This window comes from Schistocerca americana, chromosome 5, assembly GCF_021461395.2.
Source record: "Schistocerca americana isolate TAMUIC-IGC-003095 chromosome 5, iqSchAmer2.1, whole genome shotgun sequence".
Lineage (NCBI taxonomy): Eukaryota > Metazoa > Arthropoda > Insecta > Orthoptera > Acrididae > Schistocerca > Schistocerca americana.
Window position 1 is genome coordinate 519,802,343 of NC_060123.1, and position 22,239 is coordinate 519,824,581.

At 42.0% G+C, this 22,239-nt stretch overlaps 1 protein-coding gene across 2 annotated transcripts in view; it reads left to right on the forward strand.

The window, feature by feature from the left end:
- The window catches only part of LOC124615875 (H/ACA ribonucleoprotein complex subunit 4), a 90,531-nt gene that overhangs the window by 30,413 nt on the left and 37,879 nt on the right, over positions 1 to 22,239 (forward strand). For both annotated transcript variants that reach the window (XM_047144041.1, XM_047144040.1), the window contains 5 exons: positions 2,968 to 3,081; positions 3,220 to 3,380; positions 14,516 to 14,636; positions 14,721 to 14,839; positions 17,932 to 18,035. In XM_047144041.1, the coding sequence (XP_046999997.1) occupies positions 2,968 to 3,081; positions 3,220 to 3,380; positions 14,516 to 14,636; positions 14,721 to 14,839; positions 17,932 to 18,035 (619 nt within the window). The remainder of the gene's footprint in view (positions 1 to 2,967; positions 3,082 to 3,219; positions 3,381 to 14,515; positions 14,637 to 14,720; positions 14,840 to 17,931; positions 18,036 to 22,239) is intronic.

A 22,239-nucleotide genomic window follows, 5' to 3' on the forward strand; every position in this document is an offset into this window, starting at 1 on the left:
TCTTACCATTTTTATTATTAGATTGCAAAGCCAGACTAAAGGAGATTCTTACTTCATGCAACCAAACTGACCTTTAAAATTCCTGAAAATTGTGATCTGAACATTCTTCTTCTTTTTCTTCCTCCTCCTCCTCCTCCTCCTCCTCCTCCTCCTCCTCCATTGGCATCATTATTGTCTTCACATATTTAAGATGGCCTTCACTGCCATCGAGAATGTTACATAAGCCACACTTCTTGAAAGATGTAACAATTATGTCTTCTCTCACTCTAGACCAAGACTGTTTTATCCACTGACACACTTGTTTGATGGTAGGTCACTTTAAAGCTACCTTTGGGATGAATTTATGTTGGGTTTCATCCATTTGTTCCATTCCTCTTTCTTATTCACTTTAAATGGTTTCTTTATTAAGACATCAAGAGGTTGCAGTTATGAAGAAGCAAGTCCTCCTGGAACAACAGCAAGCTCTTAATTTCCCTGTCTCAGTTTCTCTTTCACAAAGTTTTTCAAATGACTACTAAATTGGGCTTTCCCTCCCACACACGGTTAATCCAAAATTTTATACCATCTTCGTCCATTCCACCCTTGTAATGTACGTGAACACCACCACCTGGTGGTATTTCAGAAGGTTTCGGCATTGTTTTGCCTTTGAAAACAGTTATTGGATTTAGTACCATCAGCACTACATGAAAGGACAACAGTGTAGTGCACTTTTTCTTGTCCACTTGTTTTTATAGTTGCAGTTTTAACACCTTTCATGGCAATAGTTCTGTTACCCACCACATCAAATGTCGGAGGGGCTTTGTCCCTATTCACTATTTGGCCTACTTCCACACTGGTTTTCTTTCAATGTTGAATAATAAAGCGACGGAAAGTTAGTGTCTTCTTTTCATAATATTGTGACATTTTCTGAGATATTTTGGTTTTGGTTCACATGCTAAGTCCATAACACTAAATAAACCTAGCACCAACCAACTCCACCCTTAGTCTAGACTAAGTTCCACGTAGTGCTAGCTTCCGAGCATGTGTTTGAATTTATCTTTGTTTTAATTCCAATACCATTTTGACGGTGTCATTTAATCCGTCTTAACACGTCATCTTCTAGTTTTGTCCATTTTTCGCTCAGTCCTTTACTTGCACATTTAGTCTTCCTCATTTTTTTCATTTCTTCTTTACTAATCTGTTGGTGGAGGGCCAAAATGTCACTCACCTACTCTGCTTCCTTGTTATTCTGAATATGCTATTACTTTCAATTTATAGCCTGCATCTTCTACATCTACATCTACATCTACATTGATACTCCGCAAGCCACCCAACGGTGTGTGGCGGAGGGCACTTTACGTGCCACTGTCATTACCTCCCTTTCCTGTTCCAGTCGCGTATGGTTCGCGGGAAGAACGACTGTCTGAAAGCCTCCGTGCGCGCTCTAATCTCTCTAATTTTACATTCGTGATCTCCTCGGGAAGTATAAGTAGGGGGAAGCAATATATTCGATACCTCATCCAGAAACGCACCCTCTCGAAACCTGGCGAGCAAGCTACACCGCGATGCAGAGCGCCTCTCTTGCAGAGTCTGCCACTTGAGTTTATTAAACATCTCCGTAACGCTATCACGGTTACCAAATAACCCAGTGACGAAACGCGCCGCTCTTCTTTGGATCTTCTAAATACCTTGTGAATACCTTTTAATTTTTTCTGTAGCTACTAACAAAAATATTGTACTGTTGTTGATAACAAATAGCTTTCAATTAAAGTTCATGGAACCATGGACTGCAATGATGCATCATAGAGCACACAGTGTTCTGGGTTTGTGATGATGGGGCGGAAGAAAGACAGTCTTAGCACGCTTCTGAATACCCCACAACTCATGTTTGTTGTATTGGTGCACTGCTGCTGCCTGTTGAATCCAATGTTACCAGACAGAGATAGGTTTCCTGTGGCACTTTTAAGACTGGCGGAAATTGTAAAAGAAACACACAAGATTTTTATGTTAATTTCGAGTATAAGACATACCTGAATTTTGGAGGCAATTTTTTTAAGAAAAAAGTGCACCTTATAGTTTAAAATATGGTATTGAAATACTGCAATAATTAAGATCATGAACGAAAATATACACAGTTCAGTCTTCTGAGAAAGATAGCAGACCAGCCAAGTTGTGTGTGGCATGCTACTTGTACTGATTCTGCTGCGTGGACTGGCAGCCAGTCTCATCTGAGTGCACCTTCATGTGAGCAGAACTGCAATGTTCCACATGGGGATTCAGGATTCTTTCTTTGTATTCTCACTCTAAGGTTTTTAGAACTTGAAATGTATTTTTGCTCATTTGAAGAGTTTAAAAAACTGAAGGTTGAAGATTTCTTGTAAACCGTTACCTCAACCCATACCCCAACATCGTTTTGTGTATGCAAAACAATTAGGTTTTCAAAGTTTTAGGTTCAGATTTCTAGCAAAGTTCTTTTAAAACTTCATAGTATCCAAGTTGTGTGTTACGGTGCTTAAAAAGTCTCTATTTTGTGAAAGAATGTTTAAAATAAATCTGAGTGTATCAAGTAATAAAAGTGAGTTTGGCAGTGTGATCTGGAATTAAAATCTTCCTGATGACAGTGTTTTTGATAACAGGTCTTTAGCATCAGCTCTGAGCAAGGTGATAGTGATATGTGTGTCCCTTGTTGGACAATTGGATTGCACTTAGCTTCAGTTATTGTTTGTAGATATGGTCTGCAACATATCTAAAATACATTTGTCACCTGTTTGTTTTTAATTCATCCTGGCTTCAGAAATTCCATCGAAACAACTGTATTATGCTTCCATGAGATGTGCCTGATAATATAATGAACAAAACTGCACCATAGCAACAGAGCTACTTTTTCATTCAGAATTCCAAGGGACACAAGAGTTTCTGTTCTTGTAGCTACTTTTGGGCTCTAAAGTGTAAATATTTCTAAATTTGACCTTCTGTTTGCTATTTCAGGAATTTTCTGGGTCAGTTGTGAGGCTGGAACATACGTCCGTACATTGTGTGTTCACCTAGGGCTGATGTTGGGGGTGGGTGGCCAAATGTTGGAACTGAGGAGAAACAGATCAGGTAAGAAATACAATTTTAACTGACCTGTAATTTCTTGTTTTCCTGTGACATCAGATTCTTATTTTTGAAAGTAACATTTACCAGTTTGTTTACAAAGGAGGGAACTTTATATTTAAGTATATCGTAAATTTGTTATAGGAATTCAGAGTGAGAAAAAGGGAATGGTTACTCTTCATGACGTCATGGATGCACAGTGGTTGTATGAGAACCATAAAGATGAATCATATTTACGTAGAGTTGTTCGACCACTAGAAGAACTTCTGACGTCACATAAGAGGATAATTATGAAGGACAGTGCAGTAAGTGGCCTATGTTTTTTTGTTTGTGGTTTGCAATAAATTTGATATGTTGGCAAGCAGGTCTAAATACATTTTGAAGAGGTCATAAATTAATGAAAAATATAAAGCCCTCCCAAACCAATGTAGTTACATGTTGTTTGTTGTAGTTGTGATCCATTCAGAAGCATCATTCATTCCGTAATTCTTCTGTTTTGCTCACTGCATACCTATGAAAAGGATATATACAGACATTATTAACAGACATAGGTGTAATGATACACACATAAAAAACACAAAACTAAGAATTACTTCGAAATAAATGTTTGTGTGTGTCTTTGCTGCTACACCACTGGCATTAAAATTGCTACACCATGAAGATAATGTGCTACAGATGCGAAATTTAACCGACAGGAAGAAGATACTGTGATATGCAAATGATCAGCTTTTCAGAGCATTCACTCAAGGTTGGCGCCGGTGGCGACACCCACAACGTGCTGACATGAGGAAAGTTTCCAACCGATTTCTCATACACAAACAGCAGTCGACCGGCGTTGCCTGGTGAAACGTTGTTGTGATGCCTTGTGTAAGGAGGAGAATGGCGTACCATCACGTTTGCGACTTTGATAAAGGTCGGATTGTAGCCTTTCGCGATTGCGGTTTATCGTATCGCGACATTGCTGTTCGTGTTGGTCGAGTTCCAATGACTGTTAGCAGAATATGGAATCGGTGGGTTCAGGAGGGTAATACAGAATGCCGTGCTGAATCCCAATGGCCTTGTATCACTAGCAGTCGAGATGACAGGCATCTTATCCGCATGGCCGTAACGGATCATGCAGCCACGTCTTGATCCCCGAGTCGACAGATGGGAACATTTTCAAGACAACAGCCATCTGCACGAACAGTTCGACGACATTTGCAGCAGCATGGACTATCAGCTCGGAGACCATAGGTGTGATTTACCTTGACGCTGCATCACAGACCGGAGCGCCTGCGATGGTGTACTCAACGACGAACCTGGGTGCGCGAATGACAAAACATCACTTTGAACAGTGGACGTTACATTTCAGATGTGTTAGGACCTGTGGCTCTACCCTTCATTTGATCCCTGCGAAACCCTACATTTTAGCAGGATAATGCATGACCGCATGTTGCAAGTCCTGTACGGGCCTTTCTGGATACAGAAAATGTCAGACTGCTGCCCTGTCCAGCACATTCTCCAGATCTCTCACCAATTGAAAATGTCTGGTCAATGGTAGCCGAGCAACTGGCTCGTCACGATACGCCAGTCACTACTTTTGATGAACTGTGGAATCGTGTTGAAGCTGCATGGGCAGCTGTACCTGTACACTCCATCCAAGCTCTGTTTGACTCAATGCCCAGATGTATCGAGGCCATTATTACGGCCAGAAATGGTTGTTCTGGGTATTGATTTCTCAGGATCTATGCATCCAAATTGCATGAAAATGTAATCACATATCAGTTCTAGTATAATATATTTATCCAATGAATACCCATTATCATCTGCATTTCTTCTTGGTGTAGCAATTTTAATCTCCAGTAGTGTACGTTATACATTGTGCGTATATCTGTTAAAGAAACAGGTAGTGTACTACTTAATCTGTTATAAGTGCACACACTCAGCAGAACCTCTGTAAAAACATAAGAATGCCATAGAAACCAAGCAGGACAGATAAAACTTTTCTGTCATTATTGAAATTCAGAAATAGGAAAAGAAAATGTGCATCTGGACACCTAGATTTTGCCTTTAACCAAAAAGTTAATAGTATTCAGACAACAACTAAAAATTAATGTCATTTTTATTAAAATGCTGGGTTCCAGATTAAAAATATTGAAAAAGAAAGAAAACACTGGTTTTCTATGCTGTGTGTAACATAAAACTACTTTTGGAACAATAATGCATTACATTGGAGACTAATTTTACCCTCTGTGCATTTGGGGGGAAAAGTGTTAATAAGTTGTTTAAAAAAATAAGTTGGGAGATCTGCCTACTCAGTGGTTCGTTACTTCAATTTGTTATTTTGGAAATCTGGCTGTTAATAAAAAAAAGATTGCAAATGTATCATGTAATTTATAAATGATGTAATTTATAAATGAAACCATTCCATTTATTCCTCGTACATTTACAAATCTATCCTTTCCTGTGTTGCAGGAGGCTGGTTTTTTAATAGGTAGAGAAGTAAATTTGATACATAGAAAAAATAAAAGTAAATACGATCCTCAGGGGAATGACACTTGGCTTCTGGACATGTCATATTGTGCTCTTGACGTGAAGTAAAATTAATTAATTTATTAATTGAGTAATTAATTGCCACTCCTTTTGCTAATATGATATTTACTTATGTTCATGACTGTTTTCAGCCTTCACATCCAGGTCATTTTCAAGTGAATTTGAAAATTGGGTCTGGCAAAGCAGTATAAACATTTATCCATAATAAATACTTATTTGGTTTTGGTTGAGAATATGTGATATGCATGCTAGATTCACCATCAAGCCAAATATTAAAAGGGTATAATAAAAAGTACACACAGCATACACAGCCAATAATCACATCCAAGGTGGCACCATTTATACTGGCTAGCAACTGTTTGTGTTACTATTATCACTTGGCAAGAAGAAGAAATATTTGCCTGAAAACCAGGAATGCTCTTTGTTGTTTGTGTCTGTCAATGCCTCAGCACCTCAACTATTACTATCAGTCCTGCCATCATATATATTCTGCCAAGGACATTCCATTATCACATTTAGAAAGTTTTGATGGTAGTAAACCTCCTGAAATTGCCAATAAGAAAATTACCACAAACAATTTAGCCACGTTAATACATATTAACTTTGTCATTTCATCCCATTTACATGATTTCTTAGTTGCTTAATAATATTCATGAATATGTATGCCATCATTTCCAGCTAAATGAAAGGCAGTATGTTCTTTGCCACATGTGTATCACTTCTTTTATTTGTGAAGCATATGCAGTGTCCTGTAATGTGTATATAATAAATGTATTCTTCACTAGTTACAAACGCTACATTGTATTTTGTCTTGCTATTCTCTTGTTTTTCATGTTAGAAATAAGTTTTGCAGCGCAAGTTACACGAGGTTAAAAAAGTTAAAAAAAGCCAATCCGTTTATCCACCGCTCTCTCTCTCTCTCTCTCTCTCTCTCTCTCTCTCTCTCTCTCTCTCTCTCTCACACACACACACACACACACACACACACACACACACACAGAGTAAATGAACAAATATTGAACTACACCTAGATACCAGAATAAAAATAAAAGATGAAGGATAAACACACAATGGCAGTTGGTAACTCTACGCACTGTAAACACACACATTCAGTACACAATGATAAGTTGCTGAAATGAAGTGGTGAAGTGTTGAAATAAAAGTGGTTAAGAACCCACTGAAAAAATAGCCATTTGGAGTGTGTGGATTGAGTGAATACATCTCCAGAATGAAACACTCTGGATTAACATCATCAGAAAATGTAAGAAAGACCAAATGATAATTTAACGTCATATAAATTAGTAGAGTAGGGACACTACGAATGTAGTGTATGGTCATATAAGGTGAGAATGTGGGTCTCACGGGAGGCGTGCGCAAGATAGTCCCTGCAGTTGCGCTATCCTCTGTGCCCTCTGTGGCTCAGATGGATGAGAGCATCTGCCATGTAAGCAGGAGATCCCAGGTTCGAGTCCTGGTCAGGGCACACATTTTCACCTGTCCCCGTCAGCAGGTGAAGGTATTAATATATAATTCTAATCATATAAGTTCGGCTGGAAAAGTTGTTTCTAACATGACAAACAAGAGGGAACATAATGTAGTAATATATTTGTAACTGCTATGGAATGCATTATATACAGAAAAACCAACAATGGAAAATCCAAGATGGAATGTAACAACATGTGTGGCAGTTTGGTTTCAGTTGACTGAGACTGCAGTTTTTGTGTGTGTGTGTGTGTGTGTGTGTGTGTGTTTGTTTTTGTTGTCTATTGTTGACAAAGGCCTTAATGTCCGAAAGCTTTATTTGTGATAGTCTTTTTGTTGTGATTATCAGTGACTCAGCATCTCTGCTGTAAGGTGAGTAGCAACTTTCCTTCTCAATATAGATACTTAAAACAAATATTACGGGCCATTGAAGAGGCTTCATGAATAAAAGAAATGAAACACTTGTATTGCAGAGTGAGTGAGTGTGTGTGTGTGTGTGTGTGTGTGTGTGTGAGAGAGAGAGAGAGAGAGAGAGAGAGAGACACGTTGAGTTGCAGACAGGCACAACAGAACACCGTTACACATTTGAGCTTTCAGCCAAAGCCTTCTTCAGAAAGGAACACGCACTCATGCTGAACGCTGAAGAGGCATGAAGTCAAAGGCTTTCACCGGCAACACAACAGCCCAATGTGGTGCATGTTCTGCCCACTGGGCAATGCTATCTTAACCACTGGTTGTGTGAATGGATCTAATTAGGTGCTCAGATTCAATATGATAGCCAATTAGTGAGGGTTTGGAGTGCGGAGGGTGTTGTGTCTTCAGGTCACAGACCTATCTCAGGGTGTATATGACCTGGGACAACCGGGAAATTTGGTAAAAACCCGGGAATTTTTTCACCCGGGAGAAAACCGGGAAAAACCCAGGAATTTTTCAGAATTCCGGGAATTTTTCATTGTTTTAGCTTTCAGTTAAATTTTTGTAATTTTGACTGCAGAACTGATTCTCTAGTAAAGAATGTTATTGTATCCTGCTACTGGAGAATGGTACTGCAGCAATAAAATATAAACGAGACGGGGAAAAAATAAAACTTAAGTGGCAAAGGAAATGTTCAATTTGTAACAAAACACCGTGCACGCACAAGCGTCTGCAAATAGCAAAAATATGTCAAAGGCTGTATGGCGCAGACTGTAATTCTTCGTAACAATAAACTGCTTGCTGAGAGCATGACGTCATAACTGTTCACCTTAGGTTCGTTTGACCAATTGCTAGCGGTCTGTTGCGCATGCGCATTTGACTCGCGTATAAGCAGTACCTTCTCCCGCTTCCCGCTACTTGAAGTTTGGCTTTTAGCTGTATCGGTAGTAGCTACAAGCAGCCAGATGCAAACGAGAAAAATTTTTCTCGCGTGCCCTAGCTGCCAGATTCGCGCTTGCACAGAGTAGTCTGAGTTGTAGTGGGGAGGGGGTTAACCTCCACGTGACCCGTGTTTACGTTAAGTGATTTCGCTGCTCCTCTTCGCGTACAGCTCCCCCGTCAAATGAAAACAAAACGGATTTCTGTGGCCGGGATCTATCAAGTGAATTAAAATACATTCACATAATTACGGAGGGCAAAAAAATATTTTTAATTTCAGTTTTCTGATTTTATTTTATTTCCAAGTTAGTAGCAGTCAAGCATTAATCGCCTTGCAGAACATTGAAGTTATTTTTGCAAGTTTGCTAATGAAATTTGGCTTGATTAATCTTTCCGCTGCGGCAATCATTTTATTTGAAACGAAGTGTCTCATTCTACAGTATTGGCTTGTTCCAACTGTTCGCTGAATTTCAAGTGCACGTTATCATCTTCTGCCATGTATGGCATAATGCCATAATAAAGAACCAAAAATGAGATCGTAGAGTACCCGTACTCCAAGAAAATTTACATCCCAAAAACCACACTGAAATGTTTAATATCAGATGGGACCTACTTCATAGTGAATCTGGAAAAAGCCAATTTGCACTTCAAACTGAATTATGCATTTTAGTATGGTTTACGAAATTCCGATGTTCTTTGGAGTATCCTCTGTTGCCCTGTTTCTTTTATGGTGTAATGTAAGCTCTCTTGGTGCTTTATACGCAAGAACATGGGCTTCCTACACCACTGCAGTTGCACACGCACAATAGTGCCTGTTTTCTGGCGCTCTCTGGCAACTGGTAATCGAACCTATTTCTAACAGTCTCCGGATAGTATTGCGAACGGTGGTTAGAAAGCGTTACTTGCAAAGTAAATTTCATTTTATGCAAGATGAATTATGTTACGTATGCGAAAGTGGGATGGATATCTCAATCACAGAGCATTCGAAACTGAACAGTTTGAGGACCATCCGCTCACAAGAATATCGAGCCACGAGACATTTACGTCATAATTTTAAATTTACTGGCACATTTGTGTGATGTATCTTAAAGTATAACACATGCAAAAAAAGATCAATATTACATGTGAAAGCTTAGCTTCTGTTGTAGAGTGTTAATCTTAGAGACCAATATTATATGTGAAAGCTTAGCTTTTCTTGTAGAGATACGGTACTGTGTACATTAATGTAAACCGTTAACTTTTCCTCTTGTATGTTCGCGCTATGTAACCAGTGATCTTGCTTTTGGCTGACTATAATACGTGTCCTATGCTCTGAATAGCTGCTGTCATCGGCTGGCGAGATCTCGTGGCTTGAGCTATGACTTGCTTACAAAAGGACATCTCAACCTTGGTTTCAATGCTCCGGAAACTAACGCGCTGTGTTAGGTGCAATTCGAATTTATACTTTCGTAATACGAAAATATGCAGCGTATATGTTGCTGCAAATCAAAGGTCTTTTCAAATCTTCTCTCCTTTTTCTTTTTTTCCCCATTAAAAGTCTCCCCAAAACTTCTCTCCCTCGTCTTTTCTATTTTTTTCCGGGAAGTTCTACGCGATTGTATAAAACGTTAACCATTAAAAGGATTGATAAGTTTTACAGTTCTGAAGGAAAATCTATGGAAAACCTACAGTGTGTTAACTGTAAGATGGCAGAGTTGTGAGGGGAGTGCGGGGAGAGGAGGAAGCAAGCATTGGCTGGCGAGGGGAGGGGAGAGGAGCCGTTGGGGGGACAAGGCACGCCTACCAGTTGCAGTGCCGGCACTACAAATTGCGCGTCATGCTTACACGAAAGCAGACGAAAGGCTTGGAAGTAAAACTCGCTTTAAATGTTGTTCGTAAACGAAACTGAAATCGTCGTGTACATTAAAATATTCCCATTTGCAGCATTCAATCACACGCAATATAATTTTGCGAGCATCGCTACGTAATACTAGTTTCCTTCTAACCGTAGGCCTACCGGTAGGGGTTGTTGGTGACTTTCGAGATGGGCCAGAAACTGCCTCTTCACTCATTTCGATAATGTTTAGCACACTGCACAATAAAAACACGCAGAACAGTACAGCGCAAAACAATAACGAAGCAGGCGACAATGGCTACCTTGTACAACACAGTCAGCTACGTAATGTTGGCAGCAGTCGAAACTGCGTGCCTACCGAAGCCTCCCGACGTTTACTGACTTCTACCGATTCAGGATTAGGGAAAGGTCTGCCATCTAAAAGTTTACACACTGTACTATCACTTAGCACAGAAAACGTGTATTTTTGCCTGGGAAAAAGCATATTTTTCAAACGAGATATCCGGGAGAAATCCGGGAATTTTTTTTCCTTGTCTCCGTATACACCCTGTATCTGCCTGCCCACTATCCCCTCCCTTAAAGTGCAAGCAGTGCACTGTAGATGCTGAAAGTTCCCCTTGCACTCAGAGGAGTATGTGTTAGTCATGTTTGGTGCAAGGGGACTTCAAGCAGCTGTTGGTGTGGCAGGGTGGTGCCCATGGTGACATCCTCCAGTCAGTGAGGGCACCATGATGGATAATTTGCAGTGAAAGTGGCTTTCTCATGCTGGTGGCTACAAGATTCAGCCATAATGCCAAGAGTGTAGATCATTTCAGTGCAGAGAGATATTCTTGGTATTTCATTCTAAACTGCCCTCCATTTAGGTTCAAAGAAGAAATACACCTCCTTGAACACATTAACTTAAACAGATAGAACCAACAGTTCATGCTAATTTCAGCACAAGACCAGTTGTACTGAATCTATGCCATGTAGTGCTCTATGATGTAAGTTGATACGTCTCACGCAGTCAACCAGTAACAACTTGCCTCACTGTACCAGCATCATATATCATAAACACTAAAGTCTTCTGGAAACAAGTGGATGGTGGAGTCAAAATGTTTCACGTTTTGCAATTTAGCAATTGTGAGTGCAGTATGTGCCAGATCTACTGAACAGAGCTCTTGAGGTGTGCATTTTAGAACACATGTTTACTAAACTTTTTTGCTTCGAATGATCATTCCTGTCATGTCCCTGAATATTGACCATTCCTGCTTGCAACCTGTTCAGCGACCTGTTCAATTACTTGGGGTTATTTGCAACTAAGGTGCATTTTTAAAAAGTAAGCAATCATATCCATCTGTCAGTATCAGCACAAATATCCAATTGAAATCTGAGCTGCAGTGATGCAGGTTACTTAAGCAATATAATGCAGTAAAATATGAAATGGGTTATATAAAATCTAAATATTATGCATTACTGACCCGTTCATTAACCGTTGTTGTTGAGTGCCAACAATTGGCACTAATAGTTACCAGAATCAGTGTTATGTGCATGAAAAGTGGGCTATAATTGTTAATGTAATTCATAATAGGCACCTGAAATATAATTTACACAGAATCCAAAGTAACTGGTCATTTGAACATAAAGCCGCCTCTTGGTTTAATACTTTCAAGCTAAATTAGTAGTTCAAAATTTATATAATAACACCAAATGTGACTGAATAGTAATCACAAACTGTCTCCCCACTGTGTATCTTGGCTGCTAATTTTTAAAATCTTTTATGAATCTCCTATTCCTCAATTCCTTCAATTAATTAAGAGTAATACCTGTATGTAAATAAATGTGTCTGTGTATTTCTCTTTCCCCATAACACCAAGTAATCTCATTTTATTTGCTTCATGTCGGACAATAAGGTGATTCTTAATGTCTCCTGCAGTCTGTTTTTGTTGTCTTGGGTGAGACCAAAAGATGAGTGATTATTTCACTCAAATAAGTATGTTTCCTGAATCTTTGCTTTCAATCTGTCCCACACACACTTGATCACAGTTGATGCTCTGAAGTCTGACACCTGATTATAAATACTGTCGTATTCCCCTCCCCCGGGGCTCATGGCTCTTTTGTGAGATTCATGTGTGGTGCCCATGGGGCCCAGAGCTTTCTGGTCTGCACTTCGTTCCCCGTGCCCTTCCCTCCTCATCCTTGCTCCTTCCCCACTGCCTCCTCCTTCCCCTCTCTTCTTGTTCTTACTTAAGTTGGCCTGACTATCCACCCATTTCTTGTATTCCTTGTGGTTTTGTTCCCCTTGCCTTTTCTGTTTCATCCTTCCTTTTTGGCATTTTTGGTCCCACTTTGTGGATTGACCTCGACTTCTAGGAAGAACTTCCTCCCTAGTGTCTATGGCATGGATTTGTCTCCTCTCTTCCTTTCCCGCCACAGCCCCCCTCCAGTCCGCTAGGTCATCAGTGCGTTTAGCCAGTTTGTGTGGTGTGGTTGTTGTGTACATATCTGGCTGAGCCCTCCTGACAACACAGGGATCACACTACTGATAGCTGAGCTGTTGCCCCTCCAGATACGCATAGCAGAGGTTGCTTGTCATTCTGGACCATTGGAACTCCAGGCAATGGCCACTATGCCAGACGGCTCTCCCTGTGTCTGGTGACGCCAATGGGAAGAGGCCCTTGATCTGAGTGGACGGTATCAGAGCAGATTCTTTGGATATGAAACGTATAAAGTTCCAAAAATCTGGCCATCTCTGTGGTTGGTAATGGATCATTGAATGCTTACGACCTTACGGCCTTTCCTTCCATGGCTGCTCTCAGGGAAGAGGGCCAGGCTTGCCGGCTTAGGGTGAAACACATTGCCCGCTACCTGGTCTGTACTAAGACCGACAGTGATACATTCATCGCCACAAATCTTTTGTTTCCTGTGGAAACTATCAAGACAAGTTTGGCAGCGTGGAGTCTTTCAGTATGATGCTGGCGGGTTTACTGGTGATTAAAACTACTTCTGCCGCCCAATCTGCAGCCCTTCGTGCTTGTGATCATCTTGGCGATGTCCTGGTGTCCATTACACCTCACCAGTCTTTGAATATGGTTGAAGGAGTCATTTTACATAGGGATCTCGTCCTTCAAACAATGAGAAACTCTGGATCAATCTGGAGCGATGGGGTTTTCATTTTGTTTGGCATGTGCTGAAGGGTCGTAAGGGAAATCATGCCGATACTGGGCTATTTTTTCTGGCTTTTGAGGGAGGTACCTTCCCTAGGACGAGGTTGTGTGTTATCAGTGTGATGTGATGTGATGTGATGTGATGGCATGCATCCTGCCACCCATGAGGTGTGTTTGGTGCTTTCAGTGCTTACATTTCGGGCACGTCTTCCCGACGTACAGCCATGTGAATTGTGACAAGGCGCCTCAGATCGTGCGACTGATTTCATGGTCCCAGCTCCTGGTTTCCTATGCCATCACTGTCCCCTCTTCCCCTACACACCTGTCCTATTCTGTTCTTTTCTTGGCTTCGGGCTGTCACCAGCCTGCTGCCTGCCCTCGGATCGGTTTACTGACTGGGCTTTGTCTCACTTCTCTCCGCCGTGACTTCCATCTCCGCTCCTAGTCCTCTTCCCCATATTCTCTACTGACCATCCCCTTTTAGTAAATTTCTTAGCCTGGGGTCCGAAAGCCTCCAATGCTCCAATGGTGTTCCATTGTTTGTTCCAAACACTCTTCTGTGTGTTTCGGGATGTCATTGTTTCTTACACTGATGGCTCTAAATCTACCGATCAATGTGGGATATGTCTTCTCTTGGCATGGAACACCATCTCTTGCCTGCCACATGTATGTGGTTTACTGTGGAGTTGATGGCAGTCTGTTAGGCCTTGTGCTTCATTGAACGGTTCTCGCTCACACCAACCCCATTCCTCTTCTTTCCTCTTTTTGCTGCCATGATGTCCATTTTCCCCCATGTTTGCCCATTATCCCTTCCCCGTAACTGGACTGCTGTTTGTGTCGTTCCTCCCTTGATTTCTGGCATCTTAGATCATGGGACTGATGACCTCACTGTTTGGCCCCCATCCATCCAACCAACCATCCTTCCATCCAGTCGTATTCTCCACTCTAAAGCGGATTCTTAATTTAATCTTGTGAAATAAATGGCTGATTCCATCAAATATGCACCCTTTATATAGTAGTACAGTGAAATCATAAGTCTGCAAACAGATGGTTTCTATTCGTATTCCTGATTTCTCCTATCTATTTTTTACAGGTGAATGCTGTTTGCTATGGTGCTAAAATAATGCTTCCTGGAGTTCTCCGTTATGAAGATGGCATTGAGCTTAACATGGAAGTTGTTATTGTTACAACAAAGGGAGAAGCTATTGCGCTGGGTGAGAGTTATCACTTCCAATCAGAAAACTTGTTGTTTCTTTTTGTAGATTACTCTAATTAAGTGTGGAGTTTTGTTTTTTCAGGCATTGCTCTAATGACTACTGCTACTATTGCAAGTTGTGACCACGGCGTTGTTGCCAAGATAAAACGTGTTATCATGGATCGGGACACATACCCCAGGAAGTGGGGTCTGGGACCTAAGGTATAGATTAGTTCCATTAACTATACCTGCCTGGTGTCCTACAGATGTATTTTGTGGTAGAAGGTTCTAGACCTCTCTAATTTTTGTTTATATTTATGACAAGGGACACACATATCACTGCTCAAAACAATTAGAGGGACAAGAATTTGATAATATACCATGTATGTAGTCTGTGATTAATATACATACTGTTACTCTTTGTCTTCCGAAGTGTTTTAGTAATGAGACTAATCCTCCGCAATACATTTGAAAGCCATGTCTTATTGGTGGTATTCAAAAGTATCATGCTGCGCCTAAGAGTGAAATGGATGAGCAGTGTCTCTGCCACCTAATGAATGTAAGTAGTGAGTGTGTCTCTGCAGTCTTTGTGTACATTTCATCAGTCAGCGTCAGGCATCTGACTGAGACAGAATGTGTTTGGGCAGTGACATTGCTGCAGGAAGATTGGCCTATTTGTGCAGTGTCTGCAGAGCTTAATGTAGCTTTCTCTGTTGTCGGGAGGATCAGAAATGATTTCATGAAACTGGTACATATATAAGACAGCCAGGGCAAGTAAGAAAATGGAAAATATCCTAGAGATGACAGTTATGTAGGTAATTGTTACCTCTGCTGGCACATTGCAACTGCCAGGGACCAACAAAAAAGATCGAAGAGCAGCAGCTGGTTGTAGTGTCAGTGGTCAGACAACACACAACAGACTCGGAGACACTGCTTTAAGACCAAGACGACTTCCTCACATCCCTCAATTAACTGCTCGGCATGTGAAAGATAGACTTCGATTTGCTGAGAAATGTGGGCATTGGCACAATGTATTGTTTAAAGATGAGTCTCATGTTCATCTGACACAGTGTGATGGGTGTGTACATGTATGTTGTTGTCACTATAAATGTGACAATGGAGTGGTCCAGAAAATGTACAGGTTTGGCTGTCGTTTTGTCGTGGCTGGGTTGGTGTCACTATTGATGGTCGATCAGACCGTCAGATATTCATAGACCGACGTTACACTTAAAGGTACATCAACAAGAGTGTACTGGCTTATGGTATGCACAATATAGTTGTGCTGGGTCACCAGTTCACCCAGCAACAAGACAGTGTGAGAGTGCATTCAGCAGCAGCCAACGTGGTAGCGTTACAGGACCTCTCGATTCAAATGTGAGACTGACCCACTCTGACTCCTGACCTCAGTCCTATTGAGCATCTATGTGATAACCCGGACAGATGACTTGGAGCCTGTCCTATGGCGCCTCAGACTCTTGAACAAGTCGCAGAGGTCTTTATTGAGGAGAAAGGAAAAAGTTCACAAGAATGTGTTTGCATACATGCCAGGAGCATGCCTCGAAGATATGAGGCAGTAATACAGGCACGTAAAGGGTCTGGCAGATATGCAAATTTTTCTTTTTGCACATCATGTGACTTAAGTGAAGAAGTTTCCACTTTGGATTATGACATTCTGATGAATTTCTGGTCATAGCATCAAAATGTGTGATGAGAGGAGAACAGGATCTGTACATTTTTGTTAAAGGTTTTACTTTCCAGATCAAAAATCTGTTTCACTCCAAACGTTCTTGAAATGTAATGCAGGTGTTTAAAATGTTGTCCCCCATAATTTTTTTGAGCAGAATATTTAAAGCCTTTAAAATTTATTCACGAACAAAATAAGTGCTTATTTTGTATGTAAATTAAAAATAAGGGGAAGTAATGGATTATTGTTGTGTAAAAAGTCTGGATTTATCGTAAACAGTATATATTGTAGTTGCCTAGTGACTTTTGGCTGCACTCACTTGGTCAGATACCTTCTGTAGAAATTATATACTGTGGTGGGGTGCCTTACGGATGGAGTTTCTATTTTCTGTTCATGGATTTGTTTTTAAAAAAAGTCTAATAGTGTGCCCACTGGATATTGATACCCAGATTCCAGTTCTCTGATCATGCAGTGACGTTTCAAACACAACTCAAGGAATCTCATGTGACCAGAATTGTGTGTTAATAACGTGGCTAGAAAGATGGACCATGGTGTCATCTGTATAGAAGGTGACATCAAGAATATAAATGGTATTCTACTCAGTAAAATGTGACCATTTGCAGTACTGATTTGATTTTTTACAATCCGCATCTTTCAATTCATACACTGCTGTCTCTTAATTCGGGAGCAATTTCATTGTTTACCTAACCACCCTGTGTGATTTAAAGCCCAATAACATTTTCTTTTGCCAAGTTTAGCAATTATTTTGCTGGGCTCTGCTGTGTAGTCAGAAATATCCAACCATTCTGTTTAGTTTAGGTTGTCTTCTGGTTCATTTGGCAGCTAACACTGAGCCTGCCCCTCGAAATTTCTCAAAGTCGACAAACCGCTTTACAATGATGTACGGCTCTTTCTGGGAATTATTCATCAGATGCTTCCTGCACTAAATCTTTGTATTTGTCACCTTGTTGAAATATATGTTCAAAAATAAGAAGTGTTCCTTTGTGGAAAGTGCCATAGTTTATGAATAAATTATGTGGCTTTCATCAGCAGAATGAAACAGTTAAATGTTGTGCAACAGTAGAACAAATTTAAAAACAGTCATGTAAATATGAAAAAAACATTCTGCCAACTTTGTTTTGAACTTCCGACGTAATCTAAATCTGTAATCCAGTGCACAGTAATTTTCTAAACACAGCATGCAAAACTGTAATACAGTACATCATAATTTGATACTCTGCAAAATATTTACTCAAACTAAAAGCTGATTGTGTCTCATCCACAAGGAGTACTGATTTATGAGAGAAATAATGAAATGAAATAATAAACATAACAGAATAGTGTTCACAAGAAGACAGCAGAGTGGAAACTGATCGTCTTACTACAATGTAAGTCTCAGCTCTTTTTCATGGCAGCGATGACCCAGCATAGGCCAGCTGCAACAAAATTGAATTTTGATCAAATTCAGTCTGACTGGGATTTAGTGCATCCAGAATTGTTACTTGTATTGACGAATTGATTTTCAGCACTTTTTCTAATGTTGTTGTATTGAAATAGTAAATAAGTGAATTATTTGACATTTATCACTGGTTCTCTCTGTAGTAATTAGCCTTTGTTTTCCTGGTTGTAGGCATCACTGAAGAAGAACATGATTAAGCAAGGTCTTCTGGACAAATATGGAAAGCCCAATGATAAAACTCCTGGTGAATGGCTAAATGAGTATGAAGATTACAGGTGAGGACAAGAGATTGTAAGGTAAAATATTGCTTCCTCCCTTTTTTTTCAGATGTCTAGTGAACAGGTTTATGGTAGGTGATTTAAAATATATTAAATATTTTAATTGAAAAGAAATATGAAGTCAATTTAATGTAAAGCTGATGATAAAGCTTAATGAGCAACTACGCTTATTCAGGAACTGCTAAGTTTCAGTTCAGATTAGCAATTCTGATTACGTTGTTTTCCAGGGTTTTCTCAAGACAAATGGAAAACATAAAGGCAGACAGTGGCCTACATAATTTTTGTTTCTCGTAACTATGAAAGGGATAAATTGGTTTCACCTTTCACACAAAGTCCTCCTCCAGAAGCAGAAGGAAAACCACACACACACACACACACACACACACACACACACACACACACACGGCTACCGTCTATTGCTGCTTGGAGCCGACTGTGGGTTGTACCGGTGCCAAGCAGCAGCTGCAGTAACCCAAGGTGGGTGGTTGTGGTAACTAGGAGGCATTGTGTGGGGGGAAGATGTGCTGCTGTGGTAGCAAGCAGTGACATGATGGGGACTGGATGCAGAGATATAAGGTTGTGCTGGTGGAGGATGAAAGGCAGAGGGTGTGAGCATGGAGGCAGGAGGGGGGGGAGGGGGGGGGGGAGGGGAGGTGTTCAAAGCTCACTTTTTATGTTTTTCTTGAATAACTCGAAAATTATAGCAAAAATGTTTGTCAGTACAAAATTAAACTACAGTACATTTCCTATGAAAAACATCTTATTCTTTTTTGTCTAGAAATACTAGCTTCTGTGTTGTACGGCATTGAAAAATTGCAGATTATCACTAATAATGACAATACTATGACAAGGATAGATTGCTACTCACTACATAGCTGAGATGCTGAGTCGCAGATAGGCACAACAGAAATACTGTCACACAATAAGCTTTCAGCCAACAAGGCCTTTGTCAAAAATAGACCCCCCCCCTCCACACACACACACACACACACACACACACACACACACACACACACACACACACACACACTAGCACACGACCAGTCTCTCACTGTCGAGGCCAGACTGCGAGCAGCGGTGCACAATGGGAGAAATAGTCCTGGTGGTGGTAGACGTGAGGAGGCGGCTCTGGTGGTGAGGGGGAGGGTGAAGTGCTGTTTGTGGGAACATACTGGGACGAGATGAAGAGAGGGTAGGGCAACTAGATTCAGCTGGGAGGGCGGATGGAAAGCAGGGGAGCAGAGGGGGAGAGGCAGTGGAAAAGTAGAGAAGTAAAAAGACTGTGAGTGTGTTGGTGGAATACAGGGCTGTTTAGTGGCAGAATGCGAACAGGGAAGGGGATAGGTGGATGTAGGACAATGACAGATGAAGGTTGAGGCCAGGGAACGCATGATATACTGCAGGGAGAGTTCCTACCTTTGCAATTCAGAAAAGTCAGTGTTGGTACAAAGGATCCATATGGCACAGGCTGTGCAACAGTCATTAAAATGGAGACTGTTACCTTGGGGAGCGTACTCGGTGTTTAGTGGTCTGACTGTTACTTGGCTTCAGTCTGTAGGTAGCCATTCATGCGGACAGACAACTATTCATGGGCCAGCTAGAGGAATCCTATCTAACCATCTAGAGCCCAAAATATTTCATCTGATTCATGTTCATTGATGAAATCTTCATGATCTGGATTGAGGTTGAGGGCACTCTATCCACATTTGTCCAGAACCTCAACACCTTCTCCCCCATTCACTCACCTGTCCTCTTCGACCTAACAAGCAGTCTTCCTTGATGTTGATCTCCACCTCAGTGATGGCTACAGTAGTGCCTCCATCCATATCAAACCTACCATCCACCAGCTATACCTCCATTTTGACAGCTGCCACCCATTCCATACCAAGAAGATCGTTCCATACAGCTTAGCCACCCATGGTCGTTGCATCTGTAGAGACTAGCAGTCCCTCTCAATATATACCGAGGCCTTCAAGGACTCTTAATCACCCTCCCCCCCCCCCCCTTCCACCCTTGTACACAAACAGAAATCCTGTGGCTTATCTCTCCAGTCACCTCCCACTATCCGGCCACAAAGGATCATTCCCCTTGTGACTCCTCAGTACCACCCAGACTTGCGCAGTAGAATTACATTCTCTGCCAGCATTTTGACTACCTGTCTTATGTCCTGAAACGAGGAATGTCCTACCAACAATCCTTTCCACCCATCCCACAGTGATATTCCTTTGCCCACTCCTTGTCCATCCCTACACCACACCTGCTCCCAACCCCTTGCCTCATGGCTCATATCCCTGTGATAGATTTAGATGCTAGACCTGTCCCACACATCCTCCCACCAACACCTACACCAATCTGGTCACAAGCATCTCCTGTCCTATCAGTGGCAGGGCTACTTGCGAAACCAGTCATGTGATCTACAAGCTAAGCTGGAACAATTGTGCTGTGTTTCACGTGAGCATGACAACCAACAAGCTGTCTGTCCGCTTGAATAGCCACCAACAAATTGTGGCCAAGAAACAGCTGGACCACCCTGTTGCTGAGACACTGCCCAACACAACCTTCATTTCAGTGACTGCTTCACAGCCTGTGCAGTCTGGATTCTTCCTATCAACTCCAGCTTTTCTGAATTGCGCAGATGGGAATTGTCCCTGCAGTATATACTACATCGCGTAACCCTCCTGGCGTCAACCTTCGTTAGTTATTATCCTACACCCATTATTCTCTTCCCTGTTGCCACTCTGCCACTATGCAGCCCTGTATTCCATCAGCGCACTAAGTCCTTTTAATTCCCTCCTTCTCCACTGCCCCCCCCCCCCTCCCTGTGCCCTCTGCCTAACTTCCTGACTGCGCCTAGCTGCTCTACCCTCTCTCCACCCCATTCCTGTATTCTCCCACAAACAGCACTTTACCATCCCCCACCCCTAACCTCCCCCCTGCGGGTCCGGGGGTTAGAGTAGGCCCGAGGTATTCCTGCCTGTCGTAAGAGGCGACTATAAGGAGTCCCTCCCGTCAAGGGGGTAGTTAGCGCCTGCGTCCGGAGACGGACGGTCCCACGACCTATATTTGCGGTCATTTTGGTTTTTCACTTCTTCTCGTTTCTTCCTTCCTTTGGTTGGTTCCTTTCTTTCTTCTTCTCCATCTCACTGTCTTACTTACTCTTTCCCTTGCCTTCTTCTCCTTGCCTTCTCTGGTCTCCACCTTGGTGTTTGAGACAGTCTGTCCTCTCTCCCCCTCTCTCTTCTTTTTCCTCTTCTTCCTTCGTCCCTGTGCGCGCCTGAAGGCCGACCCACGCGTTCGCACGCGTAGCCGGTGACGGGGTAACGTAATTCCCCACCCTGGGTAGACAAGTAAGGCACGCACGTACCCCTGGTAAAGGCCAGGCCCAGGGAGGGGTGATTGCCTGAGCTGATACCTTCTGACCATGCCGATTGGTCCCTCCGTCTGTTTCTTGGGAGGTGTGACCTGAGGTGTAAACATTCACCTAAGGCGGGAGTGCCCTCTGAGAGGGTCCCCATAAAGAAGGAGCACGCCATCGGAGACGCTGGCAATCATGGGGGATTCCTCCGCAATGGATTTCTCTTCTCCTCTCTCGACTTCTGCCCACAAACGGAAACTTGATCAGCCACCAGTGACAAAAGTACTACCGCCTGCCCCACAGTTCCTCGTAGTTTCTCGATATGGGGACAGAAAGGATTTTTCCTCTGTCAACCCTTTCGTTATCCAGAAGGGCGTAGATGCCATAGCCGGATCTGTCAAGTCTTATACCAGGTTGCGTAACGGTACCTTGTTACTAGAAACTGAGGGCGCCTTTCAGGCACAGAAACTGCTTCGGGCCACACTCCTGTATATGTTCCCTGTCCGGGTGGAGGCTCACCGCACTTTGAATTCGTCTCGTGGAGTGGTATATACTAGATCACTCGACGGATTGACTGACGAGGAGATTCAGTCTTTCCTCGCTGAGCAGGGTGTGACGGCTGTCCATAGGGTCATGGAAAAGGTCAACAATGACCTTGTACCGACCCGGACACTTTTCTTGACCTTTGATAGTGTTCAGCTGCCGTCGCGCATCAAAGCGGGCTACGAGGTTATTTCTGTTCGCCCCTATGTCCCGACACCTACGCGCTGCTACCAGTGTCAGTGTTTTAATCACACTCGCCAGTCTTGTTCCAATGCGGCTAAATGTGTCACTTGTGGCAGGGAT